This window comes from Lissotriton helveticus, chromosome 2_2 (genome assembly GCF_964261635.1).
Source record: "Lissotriton helveticus chromosome 2_2, aLisHel1.1, whole genome shotgun sequence".
Lineage (NCBI taxonomy): Eukaryota > Metazoa > Chordata > Amphibia > Caudata > Salamandridae > Lissotriton > Lissotriton helveticus.
This window is the reverse complement of record NC_136060.1, coordinates 141979804-142000883: the sequence shown is the minus strand read 5'-3', so window position 1 is coordinate 142000883 and position 21080 is coordinate 141979804. Positions and strand designations below refer to the sequence as shown.

The 21080-nt window shown below is 47.0% G+C and overlaps 1 protein-coding gene across 1 annotated transcript in view; it reads right to left on the bottom strand.

Annotated features, from left to right (window-relative positions):
* NFXL1 (nuclear transcription factor, X-box binding like 1) overlaps nucleotides 1-21080 on the bottom strand; it is a 624964-nt gene that overhangs the window by 67892 nt on the left and 535992 nt on the right. Inside the window, exon 21 of the mRNA XM_078678225.1 lies at nucleotides 16587-16673. Within this exon, the coding sequence (XP_078534351.1) occupies nucleotides 16587-16673 (87 nt within the window). The remainder of the gene's footprint in view (nucleotides 1-16586; nucleotides 16674-21080) is intronic.

The window sequence follows — 21080 nt, the reverse complement described above, 5'->3', positions numbered from 1 at the left end:
GCGAGATTGATAAATCTTTTTGGGTGTCACAACTATACATCTAAGAGAAAAGTATAAGCACTGAGAGTTGCGTCATTAATAATGTATTTAGCAAAATGTACATACCATGCAACTACATCATCCACAATCCTCTATCATTGACAGGAAGTGTTGTAAATCACGTGACTTTGCACAAACCACACCTTATAGGTAGTTGAAAGTGGAGGAGTATTGACCGTGATCAAGCCGTCTGTGGGCGGTGAAACGCGTTGGTAACTGCAAGAACTGTGTGCAATAAATAATTGAAAGGAAAAGATCTCTCGAGTGCGTTTTTACTGCCTGCAAAGGTGTTTTTTGGAATTGAAATTCGGCGGGGCTCTGCCGAGGAAAACGCACCGGTGACAGAGCGCCAGGGGTCAACCAAGCTGAGCCAAGTTGTGGGATATATATATATATATATATATATATATATATATATATATTATGGCACATTGAAACGCGTCAGGCTATGATATTTTTTATCCGGATTTCTATATATATATATATATATATATATATATATATATATATATATATATATATATATATATATATATATATATATATAATGGCACATTGAAACGCGTCAGGCTATGATATTTTTTATCCGGATTTCTATATATATATATATATATATATATATATATATATATATATATATATATATATATATATATATATATATATATATATATATATATATATATATATATATATATATATATATATATATATATATATATATATATATATATATATATATATATATATATATATATATATATATATATATATATATATATATATATATATATATATATATATATATATATATATATATATATATATATATATATATATATATATATATATATATATATATATATATATATATATATATATATGGAAATCCGGATAAAAAATATCATAGCCTGACGCGTTTCAATGTGCCATACATCTTCATCAGAGGCTTGCTGCACAGGGTGTTGCAAAGTGTGCTCTTTTTATTTGCATTTCTGCTCACCATTCCATTGTGTGAGCTCTCGCTTCGTGTATATATATAGATATATATAGATATATATATATATATATATCAATCAAACTGCAAGTATGTAGTGAAATTATTGCAACACCCGAAATATACTTTTGTGAGAATCTGGATTTTGCATCAATGTTCAACAAAGAAATGGAACGATAGGACCCACACTCCGTAGGGTTCTTCGCTGGCTTGAGTAGCAACGATATCGAGGCTTCCATCTTAGTGTCCGTCAAGGTGCCGGTTTCAAGAGAAGAGTTAAATAAACGAGTCAGGAGGGGAGCTAACTCTAGGCAGAACAATTTGTAGAAGTGTGCCGTAAACCCGTCAGGACCCGGGGACTATTGCTGAGATTACTTCCTCGGCACGGATTGGCTGATCGAGCTGTGCAGCGATTGCCTGCTTCAGCCGAGTGACTGTGACTTCAAGCAATTTCGGCGCGGGCGTCAGCTCGGTGTGTATCCGTCTCAGAGTACAGGGCTTGGTAAATCTTTTTGAATGCCTCCGCTATCTCCCGTTTGTCCTGTATCTCTTCTCCAGAGGGTTTTTTAATTGAGTGAATCCCTCCCGCACCTGTTAGTGCTCAATAAGAACTTGTGGTGTAGCCGGAGGAGGACGTATTCTGCCTTATCTCGGTCTACCTGCTCCAGGAGCAGATAACAGAATGCGACGCTTCTCGGGTCGCATTCTGTTATCTGCCGCCGAGATTGCGATAAACTCCCCTCTCATTACTAATTTTAGTGCTTCCCAGACCGCCGCCAGGGATGTGGTCCCAACATCGTTAGTACCCAGATAGTCTAGAATTTGTGTGCGAATATGTTCCACAGTCGCCTTGGAGTGCAGGAGTCCTTCCCGCAGACACCACCCCTGCAGTGAGAGTGTGATCATGACATGATCCGAAAGGGAGTTTATTGGAGGAGTCGCAGATGTGCGGAAGCAACGCAGTTGAAGCTGAGAAGTGGTCAATCCTTGCATACATTTTATGTGCCTCTGAGTAAGGAGTAGTTTCTTACCTGTAACTCCAGTTCTGTAGTAGGGGTATCTCTGTTATAGTCATAATCTTGTGAATAGTCCCGCCCATGTGCGTGGACCCCAGAGCAATCAAAATAGTCTCTTAAGTTGTCTTCTTCTGCAGTCCTGCATAGACACTTAAAGAAAATCAAAGACAAATAATGCAGCCTAAAACTACAAGGCTACATTGGCCAGCACTTCATCTTGAAGTGAAAAGGATAGCAAAATAATATTAAATGTAACACACTTTGCAAAGTTTCACACTCAGAGAAACTCCCCTTCACAAAAATCCTTTGTAATGATAGAGAGGAAGGGTTGGACAGACAAGCCCCGTAGGCTGCCATTGTGGGTCTGGAAAAGGGATACCGTGCCTTTAAGGAACTCTCCAGAGGCCTTCGGTATCTCAGGATGCACAGCCAAAGACCTTTTACTTTCAGTTATTTTTGAAGGTGTATAAAGCCAGGCCTGTAGCATACAGTACATTATCTCTTCATCCACCGGGGAGGAGGGTGGGCGCTTATGACTATAACAGAGCTACCCCTACTACAGAACTTGAGTTACAGGTAAGAAACTACTCCTTCTGTAGTAGGGGATCTCTGTGTATAGTCATAATCTTGTGAATAGAATGGCAAGCCCATTCCCACAAACCAAACCAGCGGTGGAGGAAACAGACAACATCACTGTGCAAACAGATTTCTCAACGAAGCCTGCCCAACCTGAGCGTCTGCTCTGGCATCAGAGTCCAGACAGTAGTGTTTAGCAAATGTATGGACCGACTTCCAAGTGTGAGCACTACAGATATCTGCAATGGGAACATTAGGCAGCAAAGCCGTTGTAGCCGCTTTGCCTCTGGTGGAATGAGCTTAGGCTTACCCCCTAAGGTTTTGTTAGCCTTTTGGTAACATAACTGGATACAGGACACAATCTACCAAGAGATGGACTGTTTTGAGGTGGCAAGACCAGTCCTGACCGATCCATAATTGACAAACAATTGGTCTGACCTACGTATGTCTTTGGTCTTATCCAAGTAGAATTTCAACACTCTTCTTACAACCAGGGAGTGAAGAGACCTCTCCGCTGGAGTGGACGGATGTTGAAAGAACGTAGGCAAAGTTATCGTCTGATTAACATGAAAATCACAAATCACTTTAGAGAGGAACTTAGGGTGAGTTCGCATCACTACCTTAGGAACATGAAATACAGTATAAGGTTCTTGGCAACACAAGGCCTGGATTTCACTCACCCTGCGGGCCGATGTAATAGCCACAAGGAAGGCCGCCTTCCAGGACAGATGCTGTAGAGAAGCCTTATGAATAGGATCAAAAGGTTTCTTCATCAAGCGAGACAGCACCACATTCAGCTCCCAGGAAGGCGAAGGATGCCTAACAGGGGGAAATACTTTCTTCATTCCCTTCAAAAAATCTTTAATTACAGGAATCTGGAAGAAGGATGTTTGTGAAGGGCATTTCCTATACGCAGTTAATGCTGCGAGGTGAACCTTAATAGAATGGAAATTAAGGTCATATTGAGCCAAATGTAAGAGGTATGGAAGAATGACATCTTCCTTGCAGGTGATAGGTTTATAGTTCTTGGACGTGCACCAGATGCAGAACCTCTTCCACTTGTAAGCATAGGAAGTCCTTGTGGAAGGCCTCTTAGCCTCCTTGAGTATTTCCATGCAATTGTCAGGCAAATTCAGGTTTCCATATTGCACTATCTCAGGAGCCATGCCGCCAAACTCAACGATGAGAGGTTGGGGTGCACCATCTGCCCCCCGAACTTCGTGAGAAGATCCGGCCGACACGGCAGCCGCAGGTGGGGTTGGAGAGACCTGTGGACCACCACTGTCGAGGCCACTCCGGAGCAATGAGGATCATTCGTGCTCTAGACTGAGACAGCTTGATGAGTACTGCCAGAATCAGGGGAATGGGTGGAAAAGCGTACAGAAAGCTGTTCGACCAGATGATCCATAGCGCATTCCCCAGAGTCCCCGGTTGGTAGAACCTGGAGGCGAAGTCTCAGCATTTTCTGTTTTCAGCGGTGGCGAACAGATCTATTTCTGGAGTACCCCATCTGTCGAAGACGTTTCCTAGCACCTCGTCGTTTAGGACCCACTCGTGCTTTTCTTGGACCAGCATGCTGAGTGCGTCCGCCTGAGCATTCTGCACCCCTAGCAGATGGGTAGCCGTTATTGCCAGTCCTCTGGCTAGCAGCCAGTGTCAGATTGCCTGCGCTTCTTGTGACAGTGTGCGCGATCTGAAGCCCCCCTGCTTGTTGAAGTAATAAATTGTGGTCGTATTGCCCGTCTGTACAAGCAAGGAGTTGGTCTGGAAGGACGGATGAAAGGCCTTCAGTGCCAAGTGAACAGCTCTGAGTTCCAGAAAATTGAAGTGATACGTGGATTCCGCCGGGGACCACGTTCCTTGGATCTGTAAATGGTCCGAATGCGCTCCCCAGCCGTGAGAGAAGCATCCGTCACGATAGTCTGAATGGGAATGTCCTTGTGGAATGGAACCCCCTTGAGGAGATTCTCTGCTGAGCACCACCATCTCAGGGACTGTTGAGCGTGTAGAGATAGTCGGATCCTGTCGTCCCAGCTCCCTTGTTTCTGGTCCCACTGATCCTCCAGACATTCCTGCAGCGGCCTCATGTGGAGGCGTGCATGTGGAGTGAGGAAGATGCAAGAGGCCATCGACCCCAGTAGAGATTACACCGTCCTCACTGTCGTAGATGGAACGGACATGAGAGCCTGAGCCTTCCGAAGGATCGATAAGCGTCGCTCCTCCGAAGGAGACACGCTGAGTACTGTAGGCACTGAACCAGAGTCGGAACAGACTTGGGCATGTTTATGTACTCATCCATGCCAGATCTCTGGGAAGGCACAGACAGGAAATCCAAGATCTGATTCTAGATAAGAACATAGATCTGTTATTTATAACTGAGACCTGGATGGATACCGAATCAGACCCAGATCTGGTGGTCGCTGTACCGCAGGGATACATGGTACATCGACTAGATAGACAGGATAAGAAAGGAGGAGGATTAGCGGTTATTACTCGAAACAGCTTCTCAGTCAGAATATTCCCGATTCTGTCTACTTACTGTGAAGCTTTTCAATTCGCCATTAAGGTGACTCCCTCATACAATCTGAAGGGAGTACTCATGTATAGACCGCCTGGTCCTCGTGCTGCTTTCCTAGCAAATTTTAATTCGCTGATCGAATCTTTGGTGACCGACGACTCCTTTATAGTATTGGGGGACTTGAACTTTCACTTAGAGAAGAGGGAGGATGCTGACTCTAAAGCAATAAGGGGAGACCTGGAAAGCCTGGGGCTGGTTCAATTGGTTGATGCTCCCACTCATGAGGCCGGCCACACCTTGGACGGCATTTTTTCCAACATAGATGGGATAACAGTCCAGGATATTCTGCCCCTTACATGGTCCGATCATTATGCCATACTTTGTGTTCTTCCCATTACTGATTCTCCCTCATCTAGACAGGCTCATTCAAATCGAGAGCCTTTTAAAGTATGGAAAGACATAGATAATGTAGCTCTCACAGAACTGCTGATTGAGACCCGCCCCATTATATCCTCGGATCCTAACCTAGCCGCCAAACAATTTTCAGACTGGATAGGGAATGCAATGTATTTATTGGTCCCACCTAAGACCATTTCTAGAAATAGAAAGGTACCTTCGGCTCCATGGTTCACAGAAGAACTTAGGAGACAAAAGCAAGAATGCAGAAAGCATGAAAGATACTGGCGTAAGTATTACGATCAAGTCCGTAAACTACGTTATAAGGAGACACAGCTCAGTTATAAAAAAATGATCATAGAGGCCAAGCTGAAGTTTTTCGCAGATCAAATTGACGATGCAAAAAATTCCAGCAAACAATTATTTGATGTAGTGAAACATCTGGCTGGGAAGTTCTCAGATACAGCACCTGTCCCATCGCAGGCCCTCTGTGACTCTTTGGCCAATTTCTTCTTTGCCAAAGTGAATGACATTTACTCTGAGTTTTCTGTTAACGATACACCAGTCCCCTTTACCACACACACCAATCCTCCCACCTGCTCACTAGTTCAATTTGAAGGACTAGAGGAGGAACAAACCAGGGACATCATGCAGTCAATAAAAACAGGATCGGCCTTGGCTCCATGCCCACCCACAGTCTATCTGCCGGTAATTGATTCCATCAGCACAGTTATCACGCAAATTTGCAATGTGATACTTAGGTCAGGGACATATCCGAACATGCTAAAAAACACCCTCTTAAAACCGCTCCTTAAAAAACCTTGTCTAGACAAGGAGCTGTTGAAGAATTACAGACCTATAGCCAGGCTGCCGTTTCTAGCCAAAGTGCTCGAAAAGGCAATGAATGTTCAGCTGTCTGATTACATCGAGCAAAATAATCTGCTGGATGATACGCAGTTCGGGTTTCGCAAACTCTATGGCACCGAGACGGCCCTTATTAAAGCTGCTGATGATATCAGAACCATCAGAGACCATTGAGGGACAGCAGTCCTTATAATGTTGGACTTATCGGCGGCCTTCGACACGGTCAATCATTCCATCCTGATTGACCGTGTCGGAAAATTGGGCATTCGATCTAGCGCTAAAGACTTGCTTGCTTCGTTTCTTGCCAGCAGAACACAAGCAGTAACGCTGGGATCATTTAAATCGCCAGAACTTGCCCTACCCTGTGGAGTTCCCCAAGGCTCATCTCTAAGTCCGACACTGTTTAAAATGTATGTGTCAGACTTAGCAAGAGTTATTAAAACCTACCAGATGAGCCTTATCTCCTATGCTGATGATACCCAGCTGGTGCTTGCTATTAACAACGATGGAGAACAGGTAGCGGCACGTTTTCAAGAAGGTATGTCAGCAATTAAGGACTGGATGAAGGCCACTTGCCTTAGGTTGAGCTCCGAGAAGACGGAGGTAGTCATTTTTGGCAAGATCTCCCCACAGTGGTCATCAGTGTGGTGGCCTGCATCTTTAGGAGCCTTACCAACGCCATCTGCAAGGGTCAGAAATTTGGGAATAGTCTTCGATGAGAAGCTCAATTTTGCGGCACACGCTAATCAAACTGTGGCAAATGCTCATCATAAACTTAGACTTATAAGAAAGATTATCCCATTTCTCTCGGAAAGCGCTGGAAAACAGTGGTGAGCACACTTGTGCTTTCTTCTGTAGATTACTGTAATGGCCTATTTGCCAATGCACAAGCTCGGGTAATCTCTAAACTGCAAATGATTCAAAACGCGGCAGCAAGATTACTCTCCAGGACCCCCAAATTCAAACCGATCAGCCAAACCATCAGAAGTTACCATTGGCTAACAATCAAAAACCGGATACAATTTAAATCACTCTGTCTGACTTTCAAAGCTATCCATAACCAAGGGCCGAAGTTTCTCCAAGAGCAGCTCTCTACCTACCGTCCGTCAAGACAACTTAGATCGATGTCGCTGCATCAACTAGCAGTACCTCGTACTAGGACGGTCACCTGGGGAGACAGACGTTTTACGGTGACTGCAGCCAGACTTTGGAACGCGCTCCCGTTAATCAGATCGAGTCAATCTCTTCTCCAGTTCAGGAAACTGTTGAAGACGTGGTTGTTTAACCAGTAAGGAGTCCATTCAGTAACATGCTGCCTCCCTCAGAAACCCTAAGTGAAATTTCAGCGCCAAGACGCCCACGGGCATACGTATGCGCTTTACAAATTGTAATAATAAATACATAAATAAATAAATAAATGTTCAACCCCAGCTGGTTCAACAGAACGGCCGTCCTTTTGAAGTGCAATTGCGCTTCCTGGAAGGTGGAGGCTTTGATCAACCAGTCGTCCAGGTACGGGTAGACAAACACCTTGTTCTTTCTCAGGTGTGCTGCCACCACTGCCATGCATTTTGAAAAAGTCCTGGGTGCAGACTTCAGTCCAAACGGTAGTACGATGTACTGATAGTGATTGGTGCCGACTAGAAAGCGCAGGAACTTCCGGTGTTTCCGTTTAATGGGCACATGGAAGTACGCACCCTGCAGATCTATTGCGCAAAGCCAGTCTCCTCTTTGTAGCGGAGGATAAATCTGGTGCAAAGACAGCATGCAAAACTTCTCCCTGCGCATCCATTTGTTTGCTTGTCGCAAATCCAGAATGTGTTTGAACTCGTGTTTGTCCTTCTTGCGTACCAGAAAGAACCTTGAGTAGAGACCCTTTCCCCTTTGAAACAGAGGGACGTCTTCTATCGCCTCTTTTTTTTTAACAGGGTATCGTCCTCCGCTTGAAGCTCACGCAGCTGGTACTCCGAGCGAACCGGTGGAATTGTTGGAGGAGGGCTGACAAAACGAAGACTGTATCCATTGCAAACAATATTCAGCACCCACTTGTCCTGAGTAATTTTTCTCCACTCTGCCAAGTAATTTTGTATGCTTCCCCCCCACCGGAGCGGGTAACGGACGAGGGGGAAGTAACTCCTCAGGGCTTAGATCCGGCCGGGACCTTGTTCGCCGAGGACGACTGCTGGCCGCCTCTGCCCCTCTGATGCTTCTGGAAGGGCTGCCGCTGGTATTGCTGCTGCTGCTGTTGTTGCTGGCCAGCTTGACGACCTTGCCCTCGCCTCTGGGAACCATACCGCTCTGGAAAGTCGGAAGGACTTCCATTGTTCTTTTGGTTTCTCCAAACCAACATCCTTCAGTGTCTCTACTTCCGCCTTCATGCGGGCCGTCCCGAAGAGGGTCGATCCCGAGAATGGCAAATTCGCGACCCTCTGTTGCGCCTCTGGCTTAAGAAAGGTAAGGCGCAACCAGGAATGACGTCTCAAGTTGATGCCATGGCAGTACCCATGAGCAGCCAGGAGAGAGGCGTCTGCCGCCGAGCTGATGACTTGATTTGAGACCATCATGCCCTCGTTCAATATCTCCTGGAAGTCTTCTCGCCTATCCCTCGGGAGGAGCTCAATAAACTGTTGCAGGGACTCCCACAAGGAGCAGTCATAGCGACCCAAGTGCGCCGAGGCACTCGCCGCTTTCATCGAGGAGGCAACCGTACTGCAGACTTTGCGTCCAGCAGAGTCCATCTGATGGCTCTCCTTGTCCGGAGCGACCGTAAACGAAGGGACAGTCGAATGCTGCTTCTTGGCCGCTGTCACGATTACCGAATCCGGGACAGGATCTGACCTCAAGAACGCCGGATCAGAATCCGGGGGCCTGTACTTCTTTTGAAGTCGAGATGGCGCCAACTTCACTGTGGCCGGCGTCAGAAATAGCTCCATGGCCTGCTCCTCCAGTCCTGGCACCAAAGGCAACAAAGGGCGAGAGAGATGTCTTTTGTGCAAAGTCTCAAAGATCACAGAGGTAGAAGGAGTGGGTACCGTCAATGTGATCCCTAACTTCGCTGCCCCCCTCAGCAGCACATCCTGGAATGTAACAATGTCATCCACAGGCGACACTCTCGTAGGAGGAGAGGCCAATAACGTGGGAGAATACCTCCGGTCACTGGAAGAGTCCATGTGACGGGAGCGTGACCTTTCCCTCCGATGGCTATGACGGGACCTTGTAGAGGAGCGACGTTCACTGGGAGAGCGATACCTCCCTCTGGACCTTGACCTAGACCTTCTGGGTCTTGCAGGAACCGCCGGCCTTGGAGAAGGCGGAAGCGGAGGAGTCGGAGCTGGAACCCCCGGTTGTGGTTGTGGAGGCCGGGGAGGCAGTGGAGGAGGAGTAGGAGGCATAGGAGTCCTGGGCCTAGAGGGCGAATAGGTCCATGAATAATCAGATTCCTGTGACCTAAGCACTCTCCTCTTCTTACGAGCAGGCCTCGAGGAGGATGCTCTGGAGGCAGACCTCTTTGCGGAGGAGCGCTGGTGCCGCCGCGACTGGGAACTCGCCGATGAAGATGAGAGACTAACCAATGAGGCACTGGACACCGTCCTGGGCCTTGACTGTCTCCTCGACGTCGATTTTTCTCTCCTCGACTTCGACCTCTTCGACTTCCCTTTTCTCGAGGTCGACCCTTACAGACGCCGACGAACTCCTCGACGTCGAATGTCTTCTCCTCGACGTCGACCTTCGCGTCGACGGCAAATGACGGTGTCGCCTCGACGGCGAGCGCCTTCGACCTTCGGGACACATCACGACGTCGATGGTGTGTCGACGCCCATGAAGTCCTCGACGTCGACCTCATCCTATCCTACCCCTCGATGTCGAACGGCGACGCCGCTTCGACCCAGAGCCCTGAGTTGATGGGGAGAATATGGTGGTCATACCTCTCGACGCTGACGTCGAAGCCATCGACATCGACCGGGACTGGTGCTTTTTCTGGGCCTTTTCTTGACTGGGGAGACACCCAGAGGCCGATGCACGGGCAGAGGACGATGACAGAGTCCCTCCATGTCCAGAAGTCCCACCTGGTTCTTGGTGTCTCCTCTGCTCCAGGCCTTGGAGACGAATCTTCTCCCTGTCACGCAGGGTCCTCTTGGAGAAAGAGTGACAGATTTCACAGGAGTCAGGGACATGGTTGGAGGGGAGGTAGAGTATACATACTCTGTTGGGGTCAGATTTTGCCTTCTTCATACCACACTCAGGGCACTTGTCGAATAAAGCTGGCATTTTCGACAAAATGAGGTGGCAAAACTGGCTAAAAAGCACAGCAACTGGAAGAGGAAGACCCAAGACGTTGAAGGAAACACTAAAAACACTGGAAAAGTGCCAAAAATTGAAGTAATACCCAAAAAGGTAGAGCTCAATGCTCCAGGGTCCTGCTAGCAGGAGCCGGAAAAAAGAACTGAAAGTAAAAGGCCTTTGGCTGTGCATCCTGGGATACGGAGGGTCTCTGGAGAGTTCCTTAAAGGCACGGTATCCCTTTTCCAGACACATAATGGCAGCCTATGGGGCTTGTCTGTCCAACCCTTCCTCTCTATCATTACAAAGGATTTTTGTGAAGGGGAGTTTTTCTGAGTGTGAAACTTTGCAAAGTGTGTTAAATTTAATATTATTTGGCTATCCTTTTCACTTCAAGATGAAGTGCTGGCCAATGATGCCTTGTAGTTTTAGGCTGCATTATTTGTCTTAGATTTTCTCTTAAGTGTCTATGCAGGACTGTAGAAGAAGACAACTTAAGAGACTATTTTGATTGCTCCGGGGTCCACGCACATGGGCGGGACTATTCACAGGATTATGACTATACACAGAGATCCCCTACTACAGAATATGTGTAATCCCTTGTGCCCGGATGGTGATTGCGCCAGATATCCTGGACACCATGATCCGCAAACCAGTGCAAGCACTCCTCAGAAAAAGATCCCAATTGCGCAGACCACTGCCCGAGCGATCAAGAGCGGCATCCATCACCAGATTGAGATCTCCCTCTATCAGAATACCTGCATCCAGGGAAGCCATTATGTCTCCCAGGACATTGGAAATGAAAGTTTCTCGTTTTGTGTTCGGGCGTATATATTGACAAGAGTGAAGTGAGATGCCCTCCATTGGATTCTAAATGCCAGGACCCATGTCTTGATTTCAGCTTTAGATGAAAGTTCTTAACCACTGAATCTCGCACTTAAGTGAATAGCCACACCGTTATTTTTTGAGGTGCTATAGGACCATAACTGGTAGGGGAATTTCAGGGAGAGCATGCGGTGGGTGTCTCGCTGCAGAAAGTGCGTTTCTTGAAGTAGGCAAATGTCCCCTCTTGAGCTCTGGAGTATAGAAAAAAATCGCTGAGCACTGTAAGGGGTGATTAAGGCCTTGGACGTTGAGGCTTACAATCTTCAGGGCTCTACCCATAATCTATTCAGGTGCAGGGGTGAGCGCGTTGCTCCAACTAAGCAATGTGACGTGTCAAAGCTGGTTGTATTGTGGTTACTCTGTCTCTGCCTGCCCACCCCACCTATCTGCCATTGGTGCGGAGGAGAGAAACAAATGTCGAAAACATATCCAAACATGTCCCCAACAATCCTCAACCCTATGAAATTAAACAAACATTCAGTGTTCAGAAGGTCACACACTCGTCAGGAAAGGAAGCCCAAGGGAGTTTGAGCTTGCTGTCGTCGGAGTGTCCTCAGTGTCTCACCTCACAAGTATCTCTCCAGCAGCCACGAGGAGAAGTACTGGCTTGTTAGCATGATGCCTCTCCGACGCTATGCGTTCTAGAGACTCCCAGTGCCCAAGAAGGTCAAGTCAGGGGGAGGCAGATCGAGTGGGTGAGCCGGCTAGAGAGTGGATGAGTGCATCGCGCTCCTTGGCAATTGTTTCCAAGTCCGGTTTGTGACTGGCGGGGGGGATCCTCCTACTTTTTGCCAGCGGAGTTCTTTGAGTGGAGGGTTTCATGCATGATTGCTGGCCTTTTCATGTGGCGGCTCGCTGAGGCAGTAGCAGGGATGTTTTATTAAGTCCCCCTTGTCACAACACAACCACTGGCACTGGAGCGCAATCACAATGCTAGATGTTGGGCCGCACTGGAAAGACTCGATTTCATGTCTCCTCCAGCCACCATCTTGGTCACGCCCCCTCTTCTTACATTTAGAGGACGAAAAAGCTCCCGACATTAAAGAAAATGTCTAGCTTGACACTTCCACTACATGTTGGACTTTGGCCCTTAGGGCAGGTTCACCCCTAGACTTTTTGCTTGAAATGGTGACCTGGAGATGGTGATTTTTGGATTCTGCGCACTTTCACTGTGTCCCAGTGGAAAGTGCGTGCGCACTCTGAGTGCATGTGCTGAGCTAGGCCTGCCCGCCCATAGGAATGCATGGGGAATGTATGTGTCCCTGGTAGTTCCTGATGCGTGGGGTGTACAGGCTTGAGTCTGGTATGTGTGAACTCGTGTGAGTGAATGCTGCGCAACGGTGTATGCAGCATGTATGTGTCTAGTAGCGAAGCGCCATTTCTAGACATGGCTGTACGTGTGCTGTGAGGGTGCTGGCGTGTGATTGGCTGGAGCTGGCTGGCATGCCAGGCTCCAGGAAGTCTGGATGGGTCTGCCCGGTGGTGAGTGGGAGATCTGCATGAGTAATGTGTGGGAGGAGTGTACCTGTGTCCTGGATGGGCTGGGTTTTCCCCACACAATGCTGGCTCCGCCCCCCTGTGGTGTGTCTAATGACCCAAGCCCTGCCAGTGAATAGAGAGGGTGGTTGAGGTAAACAGAGTACTCAAGAACCAGCTGCGACTGGTTCCGCCCCCACTCTGCACCCTCAGACAAAGGAATGCACTGTATAAAAATGGGGCTGTGTCCTCACAGATGTTGTTCGCTTCCAGGATCCTGAGGGGGCTGCTACTGCTGCTGCTGGGCCAGAGGACCGCCACTTGGACTGTCTCCCTGCCTGGAGACCCAGTGAGCTGGCTCTGGGCCCAGCCTTGCCCCCCCTGCCTTGCTGAAGGACTCTGCCTGGACCTTGGGGGCCTGAACTCTCCCCTAGCGCTTGGGAGCGCTTGAGTTCGGCCCCAGCGCTTAATAGCGCTTTATTTGCCCTCTAGCGCTTGGAAGCGCTTTGTTTTTGATTATAGCGCTTGGAGCGCTGTAAATTGCCTTGTAGCGCTTGGGAGCGCTTTGCCTGCCAGATCGAGTGCCCACCTCGATTGGAGTATTTATTTAGGAAAGCCGGTGCCCACCCGGCATTGCCCCGGTGGTTGGCTGCTGTTTTTGAATTTAACTCGAGGGAGCCCTCGGTTTATTGAGCCCCCGCCTAGAAGTACCGAAGACGGGCCGCCGCGCTGCCCGCGACGACCCGGAAGTATTCAGGCCGGCCGGCCAATCATAGCGCGGCCCCGGGAGAAGCAACCGGAAGTCCCGCCTCCTCATTTCCAGCGCGAGGAGAAGAGGAAGCCCGGAGCAGAGAGAGCGTGCTGGTTCCCCCGCCTGCCGCCCCCGGCCCCCAGAAGCGGGACCGGTTGAGGAAGGGCCCGCCTGCAGAGGGGCCCGGCGTGCAGGAGAGAGAGGAGCCGCCCCACCATCGCCGCCACACAGAGGAGCTGCAGCACCTTCCCACCGAGAGCCGGTAAGTGGAAAACCGGCTGAGGGAGCGGAAGGGTGGAGCGCGGTCCCGCCCCCCAGGGCTGTGCTAGCTTTGTGGCATTGGGTTGTGCAACCTGACTGTCGAGCGGCCCCGCCTGATCAGAGGGCCGCTCCAACATTGTTCTAGGTGCCCCAATTGCACTTCGAGTCCCCAGGAGGGGGGACTCCAACGTTGGGGGCCATTTTGTATTCAGAGCCTGCGAGGCTCCAACCACGAGGCTCTTGGGGCCTTGCTTAGTGTTGGGAGCCCTGAGAGGCTCCACGTGGCCCATTTTGTTGATCACGAGCCCTGAGAGGCTCAGGAGGGCCAGTTCTTTGTTCACGAGCCCGGAGGAGCTCAAAAGCGCCACAGTTATTTAGATCCACGAGGGCTCTAGGGGCATCAGTTATCTTGAGCCTGAGAGGCTCCTGAGGGGCCAGTCCTTGTTTAGAGCCCAGAGGGGCTCAGGGGACAGTCAGTTGGCCAGAGCCTGCGAGGCTCCAGCGTTGGCCCCATCATTGTTCTTTCAGCTGCCCAGCACTTTGTGGGCAGCTGCCACGTTTAGGCCCCTGACATTGGGACAGTTCTGGTGTTCCTGCCTATGGACAGTCACAGGTGGTGACTTGTGAGTTTGGCGCAATTGTTCTTACACCTCTGAATGTATTGTTGATGCATCATGTGTTTTCCTCCCTTACACCTCTGAATGAATGTTATGCATTGCATCATGTGTCATGTGCTTCCACCCCTACAGGTATTGTGATACATAGGTGGTTGTTTTCTCCCTAGTGCAGGTGGTGCTAGTGAGGTCCTGTTACCAGTAGTTACTGGTTGTGTGCTATTTTGTGCTAAAGTAAATTTATATTTTACCTTCTAAGTGCTATTGCTGAAAGTGCTACTTCTGATTCCTGACAGTGGTCCAGGTGGCCCTGTCTTGTACATATCCCCTGTAAATTCTGCCCGTGCCTCTGGCACATTGTAAAGTGTGTGTTTTATCTAATGTGTTTTGGTGTAATACAAAGGCTATTTTTATATAACCTTGTGTGGAGTTTCCTTTGTGGTGGGCCTTTGGTTGTTGTTGCTGGGGTGCGTGCGCAAATACTTAGCCTACATCGCCTCCAAGGTTAGCCTTGCTGCTCGCGCCACGTTACCTAGAGGGTGAGTAGGGGTTATCTTGGCGTGTAACTCCCTTGCCCTGACTTGGGTGTGGTGGTCTCTGACTGACTTTGGCGAAAGCCCTGGCCAGCCGGGGATCCCATTTCCAACACTACATGAAAGGCAATTCTCACAAATTGGTTTCAAGTAAGGAACTTTCTTTTTCAATCAGAGCTACCTTGACTCCAAGACTGGATCTGACAATCTGAGATGGAAAACAACTATAAGCTGGAGGGATGTCTGGCAGGTCACATGCAGAGGATGTGAAGGCATAATTTGCGTGCACATACTGCAATGTGAGGGGTGTGCAGAATGAAGTACATGTAATGAATTATCTTACAAAGTAATAGAATACCCAAACATGCATACAAATCCAAAGATGTTCTAAAGTCCTAGCAAAAGACACACAAATGATGGACAGAATGCGGAACAAACCAAACATTCACCCAAAATCAAGAGATCTGGGTTAAATCCATTGTGATTTGCTCAGCATTCTGTCCATCATCTGTTCTTTTTGCAGTTCTAAAGTCCTAAGCATCTGTGGTCTGTAAAAGAGGAACTACATTCAAGGTGAGTACTAAGTGCAAATTCTACCCAGAGAAGAAATACTTAAATAACGCAGTTCATGTCCTAGAGAATTGCTGAGTTTCTCAAGCACATAGATATTGAAGAAGAGTAAAAATCTACAGGATGGCACCAGCATCATATTTGAATGGCTGGTTTATATGCAGGTAGCCAAACTGTAAAATGTTCAAATTAATAAATCAGCCCTTCTTAAAAATGAAGTGAAAAATTTAGAGATAGAATACCACTAAATGGACAGTAGCGTTACCTGCATAAATACAACGTCGTTGAGATTAAGATTTCCAAAATTATGTTTAGCAATGTTTATCGCCTTTGGACAATTCACACACTTTTTATGCTTCTATTTAACTGGCCGTTTGGTCTCATGACTATTGATTCAGCTTTTCTGATAAAAATGGTTATTTCTGCCAGAAGTTAGTTGTGATTGTCTCGATAGAAAAGGTCAATATAAAACAAATTAATTTTGCTAATGCACAAAGGCTATCCTCACTTGAGGGTGAACTGCCATACATTTGATGTTATCTAGCAAAAAGAAAACATTATAGTTCTAGTTATATTAGGTTCTAAATTAAGAAATAAGTGAGACAATTATGTTAGTTTGAGCAACAGATGAGCAGTTGTTGTATGAGGATCCGCATATTATTGCATGCTTTTCGAAAACAAATTTGTATCACAAGCTATTACAAGCCGAATATCATTGTGGGCCAGAATGGCGATAAACGTTTTACTATTTATATAAAATATATTTAAATCTTAAAAACATACAATGAAACCCGGAAGATAAATTTTACCTCAGAAGCCTTCCTTTTCATTTCTTTGCACACCTGGTCACAATCCAAGGCAGCCTGTCCTTCACGAACTTTATTACACAGCAGTTCCTGAAATGGTCAAAAGAATTTGTCAATTAAGTTTTGGTTTTCCTTCAGAATAGCTGCGCTATTTTCCTTTGCAACAGCATAGGACGTTTTGGTACTAACAAAAGTCGCCAATGTATCTTATGTATGGCAGCAAATAGAGTGTTTGGTCTATAAGCTCTCAATAAAAAGATGTAAGGAGACAGGAGATTCAGAGTAGAAAGAAGAGGTACACACTGTAGTGACTGTAGGAAAGTGCTCTTTTTCGTGCTTCCTAAAACCCCAATAGTTTGACTGGAGTTGGAGATATTTTTTGACCCCCGGTAACTGGTATCCATATGTACTGACCCATAAACATGGTAAATAAATCGCTAGCCTTAATTAGCATATCTGATTTTAGGTCACGACAATAGTAGAGTGGTGCAAGAATTGCATCAGTGGCATAAAAGTCTCTAAAGTCACACATGGCCGCTACATCACCCCTATGACAAGCTCTAAAACACGGCATCAGGGTTGAACTGCATCCATGACAGAATGCAGATCAAGCTTTAGCAAGCATATTGTGAAATAAGCCCTTTTGCAAAAAAATGCCTACTTCGAATATTAGGCAAGTCACTGTAGTTGGTGCATTGCAGATCTAGGTACATAATGTGAAGCAGTTAGATCTAGCAAGCAGAAGGATGGTATGCCAATATGGGAAAATTATTCACAATGTTCATTAGAAGGACTAGAACTTTCATATAAATACTCCAAAAGTGAATTTTCTGCAAGCTGCTCATCTTTGCTAGGAAATAGACGGCCTCCAAATTGTTTAGCCTGAATGCAAGCTGCTCATCTATGCTAGGAAATAGATGGCCTCCAAATTGGTCAGCCTGGCTCCCACTCCCTAAGCGGACTGTATTTTGGTTTCCACAGTCAAGAGCAGACATACACATGGCACTCTTCAAAGACAAAAGGCCAAATGGGGCAGCTGCCTGCTTGAAGATTCCTGTAGGAAGAGATGTCAGGAAGGTTAATTACAAGAGGATCCATGACAAGATGGATTAGAACAGTGAAACTAGAGGCATACACAGAAAGGCCAGACAGTAACTGGGATTGAAGCATGTTTATAATGTTCATTCTACAATATCGTTCTGTTTGAGAATGCATCTGATGACGGCTTTCTCACAGTCAACTTAGCACCTGTCTTCCCAGGAGCTACCCTAGATCTTAAACCAGTCTAGGCAGGATTTCACTGCTTGGAGGAAGAAATTCCTCATTGTAACAGCAGGCCAGCGGTCCAAGAGGTTTGCCTATCTGCGGACTGCGGAGAGCTCAAAGAGTAGAAGTAGAGCTCTGCCAGGGTTGGAAGTCCCCAGAATAGTGTTTACTGGGATTGTTTGGCAGTAAAGTTATAGAAAGTACTGCAGATGTGGGTTGAACAATGTGGGAACTTTCTTAGGATAAACCTGTGTTCCAGCTCCAATCACTAACTTGTGACTCGTATGACAAGAGTATCACACTAGAGTATTAGGAACACAAATGGACTTGGAGGAAGATAAGGGGAAGATTGCTCCTCTGAGCCTGGATGGGCTTTTTATCTTGTACACAAGCTTTGGACTTCCTTCTTGTGGTTCAGACCAACCTGCCTTAAGTTAGTGTTGTGGACATAAAGAACAAATAACTGAATCTTTCAGGAGCAGAAAACCAACCTGATGGGACTTGCCTTAGGATTGGTTCTGGCGTAGGAAACTGGTTGAGCTTGTCTCCCACAACAATCTGTGCTCTTGTATCCAAATGGTGTCACAGTAATCCTAGAGCTTTAGCAGTCACCAGGAAAAAGATATTAAGCATCCTAAGACGTTTGGACTTACAAGATTTTTTTGACCTCTGGAGGAAGGTGCAGAGGCTACTCAACAAAGATGCAACTTCAGGAGACAAGATTTTCTGGTTTGTCCCACTAGGTGTTTTTTTGCCACAAGAAAACTAGCTTCAGTAGGATGTTTGGAGAAGGCATTCAGCCTTGTGTAAGCCAACCTTGCCGTAGCTCCTGGCCTTGCTTTGAAGGAAGATTTTAAAAAGCGAACATTTTCAAACAATGCAAAATGAAGCAGTGGGAAGACTTTGCAAATGATGACTTTTATGTTGCTGGACAACAGCGAGATCCCAGCACTCATCCTCCTAGACCTCTCTGCCGCCTTCAACACCGTCTGCCACCGCATACTACGCGCACGCCGCAGGGATCAAAGACAAGGCTTTTGATTGGACCACTTCCTTCCCCTCCGGCAGAACCCAGAGCGTCCGCCTCCCCCCATTACGTTCCAAAGCCTCCGAGGTCATCTGCGGTGTACCCCAGGGATAATCCCTCAGCCCGACGCTGTTCAACATTTACATGGCCCCGCTCACACATGTAGCCTGACAGCACAACTTCAACATAATCTCATACACCGACGACACTCAGCTGATCCTTTCCCTCACCAAGGATCCCATCACCGCCAAAGCCAACCTCCACGAAGGAATGAAGGCCGTCACCGACTGGATGAAGACCAGCCGTCTGAAGCTGAACTCGGACAAGCGGAGGTCCTCATCCTCGGCTCCAACCCTTCAGCCTGGGACGACTCCTAGTGGCCGACGGCACTGGGGGCAGCCCGACACCCACCGACCACGCACGCAACCTGGGAATCATCCTCGACACAATGCTCTCAATGACCAAGCAAGTCAATGCTATCTCCTCCTCCTGCTTTAACACCCTCCGCATGGTCCGCAAGATCTACAGAAAGATCCCGACAGATACAAGAAAGACAGTCACCCAGGCCCTCATCAGCAGCAGACTCGACTACAGAAACGTCCTCTATGTGCTCATCAAACGACTACAAGGCTTCCAGAATGCCTCGGCACGACTGATCCTCGACATACCATGCCACGGCCACATCACCCCCCACCTGAGAAACCTGCACTGGCTCCCCGTCAACAAGAGGATATCCTTGAAGCTGCTCACCCACGCACACAAGGCACTCCACAAGACCGGCCCAGCCTACCTCAACAGACGGCTCTCCTTCTACAACCCCAACTGCCAGCTACGCTCAGCCGACCTCTCACTCGCCACAGTCCTGCGCTTCCACCGGTGGGAGATCCTTCTCTCACCTCGCCAGCAAGACATGGAACACCCTCCCACTGAGCCTACGACAGACCCAAGTCCTGCTGACCTTCAGGAGGATGCTCAAGACCTAGCTGTTCGATCAGTAGCACCCCCCCCCCCACCAGCGCCTTGAGACCCTCGTGGGTATGTAGTGCGCTTTATAAATGATTGATTGATTGTTTTCCCACTCAGAGCTTTTTGTGCCAAAACCCAGGCTTTCGTGGCATCTTAAATCACACATACCCAGTCACATGATGCTCCCCTCAGCCATTGTGTCTTAAATGTCCTAGTGGAAGACAGTCAACACAATTTCCCGAGCACCAACGTGTGAAGAAAAGATATGTCCAGTTTGAATTGCATTCAAATCGATTTATTTCTTCAAATTCTTCAGTTTCAATTTCCAAATATTCTCACCTTCAAATATAGCCTTCAAATTAAGCCAACACGTGTTTCATCAGAAAACAATGTTCTTACAACTCTGACTTCATCAGGGCTTCACAAATAGAATAAACCATAGCTCATCAAATAGGCATCTTATTCATCCAGTAAAGTTGTAATTCAGACCAAAATATATAAACGACGATTCAGAGTGGAGAGTACTCCATCGACGGTTTGATGTGGCGTGGTAAAAACGTGTTGACGAAGCTGGACATATCTTTTCTTCACATGTTGGTGCTCGGGAAATTGTGTTTACTGTTTTTTGGACTGGGTTTTCCCTGTTCATTATTGTGGGCATTAGTGGCAGCCCACTTCCTTGGAGCATCCTTCTTTGGAACTGTTCTTTTGTACATGAGGGAATAAAGAACTAGTTTGCACAAGTGACCCTGCCACCTCTCCTTGTTGCAATGTCCTTGTGGAAGACGATGGGCTCCAAAAAACAGACTAACAGACTTATTTAGAGCCAAAGTAGTTTGAGATCTCCACCTGCCTCGAGATTATCTCTCTGCCTTCAAAGTAACAGCTCATACAATGGTTGCTCCTAAGGCATACGATCTTGCAGCGCGGAAGTCATGTTTTGGTCCAGCTCGGTAATTATTTCATTTTTCAAGAACAAACTCTGCCATCAGAAACCATCATCATAACTTCTGACCCCATTAATCGATTTGAGTTACTCTGGTGTTGCTTTAATGAATCTATTTTTTTTTATTATATTGGTTAGGGAATTTTACTGTTTGAATTCTTAACTTTAATGTTTTATGCTGCTTACATACTTAACCCACATTTTTCTTTGACAGAAACCCCATTGTGTGAATCATAGCTACCAAGGATAAGATTAGAATTTTTCACCAAATTCAACTCTTCATTTCTTAGTA